Source organism: Frieseomelitta varia, unplaced genomic scaffold (genome assembly GCF_011392965.1).
Source record: "Frieseomelitta varia isolate USP_RPSP 00005682 unplaced genomic scaffold, Fvar_1.2 scaffold_455, whole genome shotgun sequence".
In the NCBI taxonomy this organism is placed as follows: domain Eukaryota; kingdom Metazoa; phylum Arthropoda; class Insecta; order Hymenoptera; family Apidae; genus Frieseomelitta; species Frieseomelitta varia.
Genome location: NW_025110207.1, coordinates 255919 through 270085, shown reverse-complemented (window position 1 = coordinate 270085; position 14167 = coordinate 255919). Strand labels below are relative to the sequence as shown.

The 14167-nt window shown below is 38.3% G+C and overlaps 4 protein-coding genes and 1 pseudogene across 5 annotated transcripts; all 5 read right to left on the bottom strand.

Annotated features, from left to right (window-relative positions):
* Positions 1-4: 4 nt before the first annotated feature.
* LOC122532487 lies at positions 5-625 on the bottom strand (annotated as a pseudogene).
* A 1101-nt stretch (positions 626-1726) lies between these two features.
* On the bottom strand, positions 1727-3530 carry LOC122532424 (odorant receptor 4-like). Its single transcript, XM_043661192.1, has 5 exons — positions 2731-3530; positions 2558-2657; positions 2099-2209; positions 1881-2036; positions 1727-1817 (listed from the first exon to the last, which is right to left on the bottom strand). The coding sequence occupies exons 1-5, from the start codon at positions 3525-3527 to the stop codon at positions 1764-1766; spliced, it is 1218 nt and encodes a 405-aa protein (XP_043517127.1). The 5' UTR covers positions 3528-3530; the 3' UTR covers positions 1727-1763.
* Positions 3531-4179: 649 nt separating this feature from the next.
* Positions 4180-6112, bottom strand: LOC122532423. The gene is made up of 5 exons (XM_043661191.1): positions 5301-6112; positions 5123-5222; positions 4937-5047; positions 4688-4843; positions 4180-4295 (listed from the first exon to the last, which is right to left on the bottom strand). The coding sequence occupies exons 1-5, from the start codon at positions 6101-6103 to the stop codon at positions 4242-4244; spliced, it is 1224 nt and encodes a 407-aa protein (XP_043517126.1). The 5' UTR covers positions 6104-6112; the 3' UTR covers positions 4180-4241.
* Positions 6113-7629: 1517 nt separating this feature from the next.
* Positions 7630-9460, bottom strand: LOC122532421 (odorant receptor 4-like). 2 transcript variants are annotated; one of them, XM_043661189.1, is made up of 5 exons: positions 8644-9460; positions 8462-8561; positions 8222-8332; positions 7809-7964; positions 7630-7740 (listed from the first exon to the last, which is right to left on the bottom strand). In XM_043661189.1, the coding sequence occupies exons 1-5, from the start codon at positions 9441-9443 to the stop codon at positions 7690-7692; spliced, it is 1218 nt and encodes a 405-aa protein (XP_043517124.1). In that variant the 5' UTR covers positions 9444-9460; the 3' UTR covers positions 7630-7689. The 2 variants fall into 2 exon arrangements, with proteins under 2 accessions (XP_043517124.1, XP_043517123.1); XM_043661188.1 differs by having other exon boundaries at positions 7847-7964.
* Positions 9461-10248: 788 nt separating this feature from the next.
* On the bottom strand, positions 10249-13431 carry LOC122532486 (odorant receptor 4-like). The gene is made up of 7 exons (XM_043661278.1): positions 13352-13431; positions 12387-12444; positions 11138-12036; positions 10981-11080; positions 10614-10724; positions 10368-10523; positions 10249-10307 (listed from the first exon to the last, which is right to left on the bottom strand). Exons 1-7 carry the CDS (start codon positions 13429-13431, stop codon positions 10257-10259), a joined length of 1455 nt encoding a protein of 484 aa, XP_043517213.1. The 3' UTR covers positions 10249-10256.
* Positions 13432-14167: the final 736 nt, after the last annotated feature.

Sequence of the window (14167 nt, the reverse complement as noted above, 5' to 3'; positions counted from 1 at the left end):
CAGTCACGACAAACCCTGACAAGAACTGCGTACCAAGAATGATATCGTGTATCGGTTTCAATTGAATTGGAAGTTTGTACGCTGGGCAGGGCAAACCGTATACGATCAGGGTTTCGTTCCCGACTTCAGTGGTTTGTGATGTAAAGACACACCGTATACAATGCAGGCGGAAAAAACACCACCTTGCATGAAAGCAGCGCAGAAACCCGCGACCATAACGACCGAGTTTCGCGTTTTTCAGCATCACTTGTTGATCTACCGATCTCGTGATCATCTTCCAGTCGGTTCTTATATGCTCTATACAGTAATGTATCTCGCTTTTACGTAGCAACACGGCGTAATTGAATCCTCCAACACACCAATGACTAAGAGGACCAAGTGTCTTCAGTTCAAGGTAAATGTCTTCTTTCTGCAGCATGATGTTCAAAACGCCAGGAATTAAAGTGAACAGCGTAAAGCACCAACAAACGACAGTTAAAATCCGTAACGTGATTTTCTCGACAGTAGTGGTGGAATTTGTAACAGGCCAGGCGCCTATTGGCTTCAAGATCCATTGGTTCACCTGTATGCTGTACTGGCTGAGGTTACCAAATTTCGTCTTGATCGTTCTAAGATCCTCTGTCATTGTGCTTCCTTAACAAAGTAGAACTGAATCGACAGAAGAATATTCACGTAATCCGACGTACGTGCATACTTTGTTAAGGGTTTTGCGCCGATCGATTCGTCTACTCGCTTGCGACAATGTTTTGCCACGGTGTACTTGTGTACGGTGCAACTTGTTGTTGAACGCGACATTGTTGGAGGAACGAAGCTGGGAGTGGTTGTATGTTTGTACAACCGACGTTTTAGATGAAGTGTAAAGTGTAAAATTTGTGTAATAATTCTTATCAAATAATCATTTTGAATTTCAACTGATAAGTTATTGTTTTAACTATATGTAATGTTGTTTTGCAGAAGTATATATCTTCAGTTAACGATTTGATGGAATAGACTGAAATTATTTGTCAGCTAAGTTTTTAACAGAATACATTTCTAGAAAACTCCAGAAATATGCTGTAATGTATTTGATAGAAAAATGTGTGCTACTTACACTGGTTTATGAGTTATTTATTTCATCAGCATTGTCTGACGAATTAGATGGAAGAAGCTTGCTGCCTGTGCAGTTGAAATCTCCTTACAACCACCTGTTGATTCAGTCCGTAACAAGGTATACTAAACTATATTATAAATCCAGTAAAACTTTTAGGAGTCTTTTTATGAATGAATATAGAAATACCTGATACTATTTATAGTATATACAAAAAAATATCCGTCCTAAGGAAACATAAATTAAGCTGAAATAATAATTATTAATAATAATAGCAAGGTACTAAACTATACACAATCTAGCAAAATTTTTAGAAATTCTTTTATGAATAAATATAGAGATGTTTGATATCATTTGAATACACAAAAAATATTTAGCCTAAATATTATCAATAATTTATCTATTAATCCGACAATAAATTAGTCCGAAATAATTATTACTTCACATAAATTGTTGAGAATGCTAATTTTTCACGATGTGCTAATAATCAGTTGCCTTGAATATGTCTCATTAAAATTTTGTCAACTCTCATTTCAACGGAACAAGTGTATATTTTTTCGTGTATATACACAAGCACTGGAAGGAATATATCTTTCATCTTGAAATTTACATAAATATGCTTAAAAAGAAAAATTTAGACTTTATTATCTAAGCATAGACTGAATACATGTGCAGCTTACAGTGTTGTCTGACACAGCATATTTAAATACGCAAAAACTGTTTTTACTATCTGAAATTAGAAATGTTTGACTGAATTTTTTTTCAGAATTTAAAAAATTGTGAGTGTACGTACAGTGGCGAATGTGAATAACGACATGTCAATTATCTTTCCGGCAGTCATTTTAACTTCCACGCTGGATCGTGAAATGATCATAATGAAACTAAGAATATCTTTGTTTGGCAGATGATACCATTCCGTCATGTAAACCGTATCACCAATTTCCTTACACTGTCAACATCGAAATCAATTAGAGTTAATTACGCGATTATGCGTTGCTATATGTTAATCACCTTTTCAGTTAGTACCTCACCGATGTAACATATCAAAAAAATGTTGCATGTCATAGATATTAATACCATAGAATATACAGTTAAGTTCCGAATATTAAATTCCGACAATTCCTGAAAAGAGAATAAGTATTTGCAATTAGATTTATCACTTGTATTATTTAGATTATATAATGTTCGAATTCTGGAAACGTATATTTATTGTATTTAAATATTCATCAACTAGAGATCAGGTACTATTATTTTCAACAGAGAATCTAAATCATTACGTTGTAGGTCCACAGAGCGAAAGAAAATTTTCAGACAGGAAAATTTATTAAACGTATTTCATAAATAGCCAGTACTAAATATTCGTAAAGATATTGCGCGTAAATATTCGTAGATGCGTGTTTCGTTTCATGGTGAAAATTTTGTTTCCGACCTAAGTAGACCCATACACAATTCCAAATACATTTACCATACCGCAAGGATGTAATAGCTAGGCATGCACATACCCAGCAAGCTCTTGAACATTTCCATGAAGCATATCGGGCTCATTATACTTTCAATACGTGCTATGAAACTGCATTTAACACTCGATTAGACAAATTCATATTCAAATTCAAAAGATCGATACTTATGAAACCAAATGTTACCTCAGCACTCTCAAATGATGTTCAACGATTGCACCTACGTTGTTAACACCGGCATTGTTGTTTTGATGTCTCGAATGTTGATTCACAAACTCGTCGACCCATGCAACCATTATGTTCAACTGACCGAGTGCATGGCTCGCGAATACGGTAGCGAGACTAAATACACCGGTCGTACTTGAAATCGAGATGAACGCCGACAAGAACTGCGTGCCAAGAATGATGTCGTGGATCGATTTCGTTTGAACTGGAAGTTTATATGGTGGGCAGGGCAAGGTGTAGATGATTAGGGTCTCGTTTCCAACCTCGACAGTTTGCGTAACAACTCCAAATAGAATGCAGGCGCAAAAGACACCGCTTTGCATGAAAGCCGCGCAGAAACCCGCGACGTAACGGCCGAGCTTCGCGTTCTTCAGCATCATTTGTTGATCCTCCAACCTCGTGATCATTCTCCAGTCGGTTCTTATGTGTTCCAGGCAATCGTGTATGTCGTTTCTGCGTAGCAATAGCATAGCGTAATTGAATCCTCCGACACCCCAGTCACAGAGCGGTCCAAGTGTCTTCAGTTTTATGTAGATGTCCTCTTTCTCGAGGATGATGTTCAGTACGCCAGGAATCATAGTGAACAGCCAAAAGCACCAGCAAATGACGTTTAAAATCCGTGACCGGATCTTCTCGAGAGTGGTGATGTTTAAATCAGGCCAGGCTCCTATTGGCGTCAGGATCAATCGATTCACTTGTATGCTGTACTCGCTGAGGTTGTCATATTTCTTCGCGATTGTTTTACGTTCGTCTGTCATCGTGCTCTCTCGGCGAAATCACGCGTGCAACTGAATCGAAAGGAGAAGAATCGCGTAGAGGAGCATATGCGCATCGTTTGTTAGTCGACTAGCGCCGATCGATACATCTGAAAGTTTTTGTGGCGATGACTATACCTGCGGACGCATGACTCGAACTGATGTCGACAGTTGTCCTGTGAACTGTGAGTGAGTAAGAGCTCACAGTGGAAATTAAGTTGCACGTTGGTTGAAAGAATATGTCGAATATTTTAAATGATTATGGTACGTGATTTCGGCACGTGATATGTGTGAAATGATCTCGTGGAAATTAGTAAATGAATTAATTATATTTTCTTTTTTAAATGTACTATACCGAAGATCATGATAATAACAATTGAATGAAACGAATCAATCTTCACTGTTTTGTCGTATGTATTACACGACATTTGTCGTATGTATTATCTTGTCCATTGTCCTGTTATTCTGTTCAAGCATATTTCGCGGATTTTTTTAAAGGAATGTTTCAAGTGGAAATAACCTTGTTTATCTATATGGAAGTGCTGCAAGTTTCAAAGATTTATTCTTTCCGATGAATTAAGCAACGTCATTCAAGTCAGTGAAATTTTAAAATTACTTTGCTCAAATAACCGTGAAGATTCTAGATTTTAGTAATAAACCATAATAAACGTTGTCCACTTTCACGAAGGTAAATATATATAATCTGATTTCGTATTTTCATGTGGTGAGAGTGCGGAGTAAGCTCAAGTACGCCAGCGACGATTTTAACACCTGTAACAGAGAAAATTCGACAAGAATACAAGAGTCAAACGTGAAGGGCTTCGAGTAGCTATGGCTATGGTATATATGTACACTATTTACAATTGGTGCGAGGATGGAGGAAGGAGATGAAAGGATAGTAATCTTGAGTAAGGTGAGGAAAGGTTGTGCGTTTCGTCTCAGAGTCGCTGCCTAGACTCATCAGTGGGGCTGACGCTTGTTGTTCTAACTACTCGCTAGGCTGGACGGTCATCCATTCTAGCGGTGTTCCGCACTCTGCTTAACATCGAATATCGTTAGACTTCGACGCTAGACGCACAGCCACTTGCGGCTCGAAACTCGTGCTCAAGGGACTCTAGGCCGCTACAAACGAATCACGGAGCAAATGAACACGTGCTACTTACGCTGCAGAAGCTGCCTAGCGACAGCTCGACGAGCTTTCCAGCTGTTAATTTCGTGGAGTTATTTGCAACAGCGAATATCAATATCAAGCCGAGCGCTTTTCTTCTGGGTAAACGGTACCAATCGATCATGTAGGCCGACAGACTGATATTTTTGCACTGTGATCACATCAAGGCACACGTAAATTCTAAGTTTCCTCTTTCTCCAGGTAAAGTAATAACGCCGACTGATTAATGGGTTAAGCGATATACCTGTTCAGATAAAATTTCACCGATGTAACACAGGATGAAGATGTTGAACGTGAAGGATATGAGCAACGTGCAGTAGGTCAGTGTCCCTATGGTCTCACTTTGCTCCCATTCCTAGAAAACTGACATGTGACAGATGCAATTCTATTCTGGCATACTAGAACGTCTCTCTCAGCGTCGTTTCGTTACCGTGAGCAAGTAGTATCCGAGGAAACAAATATTCATCGTGCAGCCTACGAGCTCAACGAAACATATCTCGTTGAGAAGCTCCTCGATCTGGGATATGAAACTGAAAATTGTTTGCAATTACACATTCGATATTGATCCGTACGTAATTTACACAAGCGTCTAAATAAATATTCCTTACCCTAGTATATATAAGTGATGCTCCACAACGTCGCCTAATTGTTCTTTCCGCGAGTCCAGGTTCTTCTCTCTTTCCAGACCATCGACGAGCCTCTGAAGTCTCGCCACGAGTATTCCGAATTGTCCGCAGACGTGCATGACGAACACAGCGGCCAGGCTGCAGGCGCCGACGGTTACCGAGTACATCACAAATCCGGACAAGCATTGCATCAGCTGCACGATCTCGAACGAAGGGCTGGTGCGTGGATCGAGGAGGCCGCGGTAAATGGGAAACGCCTGCGACCTCACCGTCTCGTTGTCGATGATCTCCGTGCGTCTGGTGCACAGCGGCATCACGGTGGTGTAGAAAAAGCCACCGGAATACATGAAACCAACGCAGAAGGTCGCCAGGGATCTCCCTATCCTTGCGTTCTCTCTCATGATCCTTCTGTCCTCCTCTCCACGCGAGTGAGCGCGATACCAGTCCGCGCGAATGTCCTCGATGCATTTGCCAATCTTGGCGCCGCGAGAGACCAGAATGTAATACTTGATCGCCGCCATCACGCAGAAACTGAGCGGGCCGATCATTTTGATTTTAGTGTCGAGGTCGCCTGTTTCGAGAATGGTGCACAGAGCGCACGGCACCAAGAGGAAACTTATCAGGAAGGAGCTGATCAATGCGAGCATGATCGAACTGATCTTTTCTCCCGTGGTGACGCACAGAGAGATTGGCCAGACTCCGATCGGTTTCATTAACCAACGATTTATCTGGACACTGTACATCAAGTCCTCGTCCCAGGTCGGCGGACTTGCGTGGGCGACCATGTCGCGTGAAATGATACTAGCTGGTCGAAAGTGTACGCACAACTGAACGGCACAGTGAAGGGTGATACATCGATTGCTGAAACTTTCGGTATCGCGCATGTGCTAGTTTCATTGGTCTTTTTTTTTTTGTCTCGATAAACTTCATTCGAGCAACTCGCCAGCGCAGGTGAACTTGCCTCCCAACCACCAGTTGATTCGGTTCGAAGGATGTGCATGCGTGCATGATGAAGCCGTGAGTACGAACACATGGCGCTACAAATGCTTCGTTTCTCTATGCGTACCAGAGTTTTTTTCTTTTTCTTCTGTAAATACTGTTATTAATTTTTCAACTCCTTACTCTTTTTTTTTTAGTGTCGTGTCACGGAAAATATTTTTTACCGCAGTTCTCAGTATAACATATCGTAATAATTTATATAAGAGTGTTTAAAAGTTTGATGACATAGAGTGCGTGCTCGAGTAAAAATTAACATATATTCTGTACATGTAGGTACGTTATACAGTTTCAATTTGTTTCAGTTCGGAACTTGTGAAGTTTATTAGTACGATATTTTGACACACGTGCAGTTTACATCAATGGTTGTTTGGCGTAACATACTGAAATATGCGGAAGCGGTTTTTACTATCTGCAATTGCAAGTCATCCCATGAATCCTTTCAAAAGTCAGTAGTGTAGTTTCTGGATAAGCGAATCAAGAGGACGTACATTATCAAATGTGTATACGTACATGTCGATGAAGTTTCCAGCGGTCAGTTTAAGTGTCAGACTCCGTATCAGATCGTGAAATGAAGTAAGGATATCTCTGTTGGACAAGTGATACTAGTTCATCATGTACACCATTTCATCAACTTCCTTACAGTCGGGAGGAATTTTTTAAATCATCGAGACGAAATAAATAAGACTGCAGATGTTTATGAAGCATGAAAGTACACCGACTGCACGAAATATAAATCTCCATGAAACACAAATTTTTCATAGTCATCCGTCTGGAGAGAAAACGTTACTTTAGAGCTCTCAGGTGATGTTCGACGATAACATCTATTTGCTTGACGCAGGTATTCGTCTTCGAGCCTTTTGCGTTATAGTTGCGAATCAGTGAACATGCAAGAAGGATGATTTGGACTTCTTACGTTTTATCTTTGTCGGCAGGACGATTCGGATGGTTCGACACTATTGTCGAGCGCGACAAAATTTTTTAAATTTGTGGACAGTCGAAAGAGCCGTCGTCCATATGATTGGCTAATTTTAAGCATAATTTTACGCATAGTAAATTATATTTTGAAACATAAGAAATTGAAAAGAAAGATCGAAATATAAAAATTGGAGGATGACAACTGAGGTAAGTTATCTTTAGTCACAAACTTCCATGTACTATCGTTAATACTTACATCCCACTAGAATAGAAATTTTGTAGCCAATTAAGCTGAATTAATGTGTTATAATTCTCCGAAAGGATAGTTTCACATTTTGACACGTGAATTATTGTCGTTCGAACAGACGTAATACAAAAATAATAAACGATCAACTTTCGATTAATTATATTTTAAATTTTACAATTTTGTTCATTAACAGATCAAGCGTATACTTCGTCACGTCATTTGCCGCAACAGATTCAAATAGGCGAATGCGGTTTTCATTACCTGGAACGGTAGCGGATTTTTCAGTAATTGGTAAATTACACGTGAATGTGTACAAATAGACAACTTACATTACCAAACGTGAATATGGACATATGAACTAGCTTACCAGCAGTGATCTTAATTACCATACTGGAGCGTAAGATTATCTGAATCAAATCGAGTACATCCTTGTAAGGTAAATAGTGCCAATTTGTCATATAAACTGTATCGCCAACGTTTTTACACTAAATAGAAATTCTGTAGTTGGTTAAGCCGAATGAATATATCGCAATTCTCCAAAATGATAAAACATTTTGACACGTGAATTATTGTCGTTCGAGTAGATGTAACACAAAAATAATAAACAGTACTTTCCATTGACTGTATTTTAAATATTACAACTTTATACATTAACGGATCAAGCGTGCGCTTCCCCGTTAGGAATTTTTTATTCAAAATGTTTTATTACGATTGGAAGAGTCACGTCTTGCATGTTTGTTACCTTTTCCGTTAGCGTGTCGCCAATGTAACATATGATGAAAATGTTGAAAATCATGGAGCAAAGTATCACGCTGTACACAGCCGTAATTTGGAGATTGTGAGCCTGCAATTCCTAAACAAAAGGTAACGCGCGTTTAGTTCAACTGATCGTCTCGTTTTTCTCAGGCAAATTTTAACTCAACGTTATCCTCAAGTAAGAAATGTAGAAACCTTGTGAAATATCGCCTTGAAAGAAACGTACCGTAAGAATGTAATATCCGAGCATGCATATGTTCAGCGTGCATTTGAACAGTTCCATAAAGCATATTTCGGTCATCACGTTTTCGATACCTGTTATGAAACTGCATTCAACATGCACTTACAATATGTTACAAACACCTCGTCGATAGGTGAACGTCGTAGAAACTTCTCAATAAATCTTACCTCAGAACTCTGAGATGATGTTCGACGATCTTGCCGACTTCGTTCAGTCGTACGTTGCTGTTACGATTCTTCGAACGAGTCACAAATTCGTTGACCCAGGTGGTCATGATGCTCAGCTGGCCGCACGCGTGTGCCGCGAACACAGCGGCGATACTGACGGCGCCAGCTGCGCTCGAATTCACGATAAACCCGGAGACGAACTGCGTGGCAAGCACGATCGCGTTCGTCGGATTGGTATCGACTGGAATTAACTTCTTGTACGAGATACAAGGCAACACGCGCAACGTTCGCGTTTCATTCCCGACCTCGATGATCTCTTTGGTAAACGCCGAGATGGTGCAGTGCGACAGGACACCGCCTTGCATGAACGCGGCGCAGAAAGCCGCCGTACACCGTCCAATCTTGGCGTACTTCATCATCACTTTCTGATCCTCCTTCCTGGTTATGATCTTCCAATCGTTCTGCACGTGCTTTATACAGCTATGCATCTCTTTGCCTCGTAGCAACAGGGTGGTGTAATTAATGCCACCGATGAACCAGTGACTGAAAGGGCCGAGCGTTTTCAGCTTAACGGCAACGATCTCGTCCTCCAGCCAGAGATAAAACAGACAGGGGATCACGGTGAACAGCACGAAAAAATAACAGAGGAAGTTCAGAATCATTGAAACGATTTTCTCGAGTCTCGAGGTAGACGCGGATAGTGGCCAAGCTCCTATCGGTTTGAGGAACCATCGGTTCAATTGCAAGCTGTAGTCGCTGAGACTGTGAGGACTGTCCTCGGCCGTTGTAAATTCTGTCATCGTGGTCGCTCGACGAAGTTGTGAGAACGACTGATCGAATATTTTGCCTGAATGGAGTTGGTGCACTGTTGGAGCTTGTGCAACGCTTGCGCAGAGTTCTCATCGATCGATTCGTTCACTCTGTGTTCTCCACTTGTTGAAATTTAATGCGACTGTGTACGGTGGAAAGTTGTTAATAGCTTTCCGTGAAGACATACATTGTGCACGCATTGCAATCCTCGGCGAGTTCACTGTCTCTTGACAACAAATCGAATAGCATGCGGTTGACATAGAGTTCAATTCACGAGATACTTTCTTCTTTTCGGGTGACATTAATTTTGGGAATATATCTTTCGAGATACGACAAGAGAAATAGTTGTTTTTTTATATTATATATTTTGCTGTAAGATTTTCATTTGTTAGAGTTCGTGGATATTTTCATATTTATTATCATCGAAGATTGGAAGAAGGACGTTCACATTTGGTGATTTGAAGGTTTTATTTTTCACGTAGAATTTCACAGCTTCGAAACATTCTACCGACGTGAGACATGCTTCGATTTTGTTTGTGCGATAAAGAAATGATTGAAGAGGGAAGTGATACTTAGATGATAGTAAATACATCTCAATTTTCGATACCAACGAACTCTAATAAAGTGCTGCAACATTAAAACATAGAATTCATAATACTACTACTCATGTGAGACGACTAAGTAATTAACAATTTTTGCACAATCTGAAGATATTGATATAAAAAACGATATGCAATGTATTTGTGCAAATCTTTATGTCATATAAGTTTTACAATTTCAGGTTTTACTATTGGTGCACATAATCATGCCACTTCTCGCAACAGATTAAAATACGCAAACGTCAGTTTTATTACCTGGAATGGTAATAGTTTCCATGAGAACATATCTTACTTGTACGTAAGTATACAACTTACATCGCTGAATGTATATAGACACATATGAGTCATTTTCCCAGCAGTGATCTTGACCACAGAATTAGCTCTTGAGATAATCAAAATCAAATTAAGCATGTCTTTGTTGGATAGATAGTACCAGTTTGTCGCATACACCACGTCGCCAATCTTTCTGCACTGTTTGAAATTTAGTTAATGAATTTAGTTGGTTGCACATCCAATTAAATTACAATAATATTTTAATTATCAGATTATTTTATCTGTTACCTGCTTTGTTATTGTATCACCGATATAACACACTGTAAAAATGTTGAAACTCATGGACACCATTATTATGAAGTACGTGACTGCGCTTCGAACATTGTCGTTGGCCAAGTCCTGGAAAGAAATATCGATGTTAGTATAAAAAATTTTCTTTATGTCATCTGGATTTTAGAATTTGAGAAACGGGGAAGAATTAGATTTGTAATACTATTTCAAATCGAATTTTAAATTGAAAAGACACAAATTAAATTTCAGATGCAAATTATTTGGACTAAAACAAGAAATCACAGAGTGAAAAATTCCAACTTAATTAAATTATAGAAACGTACAGCATACACACACCACATCTACGTCATTCATCTTTACGTACTGTGACGATATAGTATCCAAGCATGGATATGTCAAGCCTGCTTTTCAGTAGCTCCAAGAAGCAGAATTCAGTCATCACATTCTCGATACCTGCTATAAAACTGCAGTCAATATGCACATGAAAATCCTTCCTCGAATGATCCAGAAATGTATCTTACCTCAACACTTTGAGATGATAGTCGACGATCTCACCTATGTCGTTAAACCCATCATTATCCTTCCGATCTTTCGGCCGATTCAGAAATTCGTTGATCGATGTCATCAAAATGGTCAATTGGCCACACGCGTGGGCCGCGAACACGGCACCGATGCTAATAGCGCCGACGGCGCTCGAATTCACGATAACTCCGGACAGAAATTGCGTAGCGAGTACTATTCCGTACGTCGGGCTGGTATGAACCGGAATTAAATTCTTATACACGGCACAGGGCAACATACGAATGACTTTGGTCTGGTTTCCGATTATGACGGTCTCCTTGGTGACTGCTTTCCCCGCGCAGTACATCAAAATGCTGCTTTGCATGAAAACAGTGCAAACAGCGGCGACGAGACGCCCGATTTTAGCGTGCTTCATCATCACGCGTAAGTCTTCTGGCTTTCTTACTGCTTTCCAATCAGTTTGCATACGACAGACGCAATAATGAATGTCTCTGCTTCGTAGCAATAAATTGGTGTAATTGAGGCCTCCGATGAACCAGTGGCTGAGAGCACCGAATATCTCTATCTTCGCGTAAACAGTCTCATCTTCGAAAATAAGGTGGAGTATGCAAGGGATCACGGTGAATAACACGAGGCCATAACAGAGAGTGACTAAAACAAACGAAATAATCCTATCGCATCTCGATGTTGATGTGAACACCGGCCAGGCGCCTATTGGTTTTAGTAGCCATCGATTCAACTGCAAACTGTAACCGCACAGACTATCAAAAGTTTTTTCTGTTGTTACAAAGTTGTTCGTCATCGCGTCTAGCAAAGTTGTGGAAACGACTGAGTTATTTTTTACGAGAGGAGCGTGTTCATTGTAGATTACGTAACAGTTGCGCGAAACTTTTCCAAGCTATAAACCGATCGATTTGTCTAGTCAGTCTTTACAACTTGTTGCGATTGCACGCAAAAATTGCTGACAACTGTCGTTTGAAGTATAAATCTCTCCGTTTGGTTTGGTAGATTTATTCGAAGATTTACAAGATGTTTGAAAATATGAATAATTTCACTGTGATAGTCAAATTTTTTAAATGTATGAATTGCCTCGTCTGTAGTGATTTCAATGATCACACTTGACCAATGAGGAACAATTCAAGGATTCTGTTTTGTGGTAAATAATATCAATTTCATAAACATTCACATAAACATTTCGTCAATTTTTCTATTCTGTTGAGAATTCGTTCAATTAATCGTTATCATTTTTTGAATATGTTTTATTTGTATTAAATACTTCATACTAATGAAGCTACTGATATTTGTCCTGTCAATATTTCATCTATGTGTATAACATATTACGAAAATATTAAAGTAGATTGAAATATATATGATAGTGAACAACAGAGTTTGAGTATTCTGGCTGATCCATTTCTAAAAAATAAGAAAATAAAGTAATCGTATACAAAAATAAATTTAGAGTGGCTGCAGAAAATATTAGTAATTTTTAGCTCAAGGTTATCTTTTTATATTTCATCTTCATAGTATCAAATTTTTGCAATTATATGAAAGTACTAAAGTATAATATACTTCAACCCAATGAATATTAAATGCTATAACAAACGCGCTAATTCTTCTTCAAGGCATTACATATACAAAAGTATGAAACTGAATAATAACATATATATAAATATGTACGTATATATATATATACGAACAGAATATATAAATGATATAGTATTTTATTCAGCTCATTCTCGATATGATTTATGAAATTACAATTAACATTTAATCTAGTTATAGTGTCCTCTCTCAAAAAGGGAACATAGAAAATATCTTGTCTGTGTCTTCAAGGATCGTTCGATAATTCCCATTTCCTTAAAACCATCTGTCTTCTTTTTCTTCTTCAATGAATGATCCATATCATGAATTGCTGACCACCTGCGTGAGCAGGTAGACCAGCTGCGGGACTGAAAATGCTAGCTGTACTAGAGTTAATAATAATAGAGGCCCAAAATTGCAATGAGAGCATGATTTCATACGTTGCAATTTCTTGTGTACTGCACGAGGTAACATGTGCGAGTTTCGCGTTTTGTTTTTGACTCGTACCTCCTGTATTTAATACTGTGACGAAAAGAAATCCTAGAATGTCACCTTGCATGAAAATGGTTCACGAAAGCTACGTAACGACCGTAAATTTCACGTTTTTCATCATCAACAGATGATCTGTTCACCAGTCATTCTCCATGTGCGCCAAATACTGTAAATTTTTACTGTGCAGCAACAAAGTCGTGTAATTAATGCTGCTGACCATTCAGTGAATCATAGAAATCAGTGATTTCACTTTCAAGTAAATACTTCCTTCTGGAAGCATTGGTAGCAGTATTAATACCAACGCCTGTTCAAATGACCGGTTTAAAAATCTGTTTTAAAATTTCGTATTCATTGTTACTTCTTTTTTGTTCACCTCCTTAGGAAGATAAAAATACATAATTTTTTTTCCTGTTATTATCTAAAAGTTTTTTTTAAGCACTGTTTTCTGTATTAAATTGACAATTACCTGTGTTCCTCTTGTGGAAGGATTTATTTCATAATCGATCTTTTGACTGGTTACGGTAGGAATATATATATATATATATATTTATATATTTAAATATAAATATAAATATAAATATATATATATATAAATATAAATATAAATATAAATATAAATATAAATATATATATATACATATAAATATAAATATAAATATATATATATACATATAAATATAAATATAAATATATATATATAAATATAAATATATATATATAAAGTGCAGATACGTTTAGTGTTTAGGAGCTATAGCAAACGATATTTAAAATAAACGAAACGATCTTTTCGAGCCTCGTAACAGAGGAAGACGAGGGTCATGCACCGATTGACTTTCGAAGCTAATTTAAAAGACTATAGTTACTATTGATCTTTCTGTCGATTACAGGTTGATTTGTCATCGTAGAATGAAGTCATTACTTGAATGGAGAGGCGTATGCAGTATATTCGCAGAGTG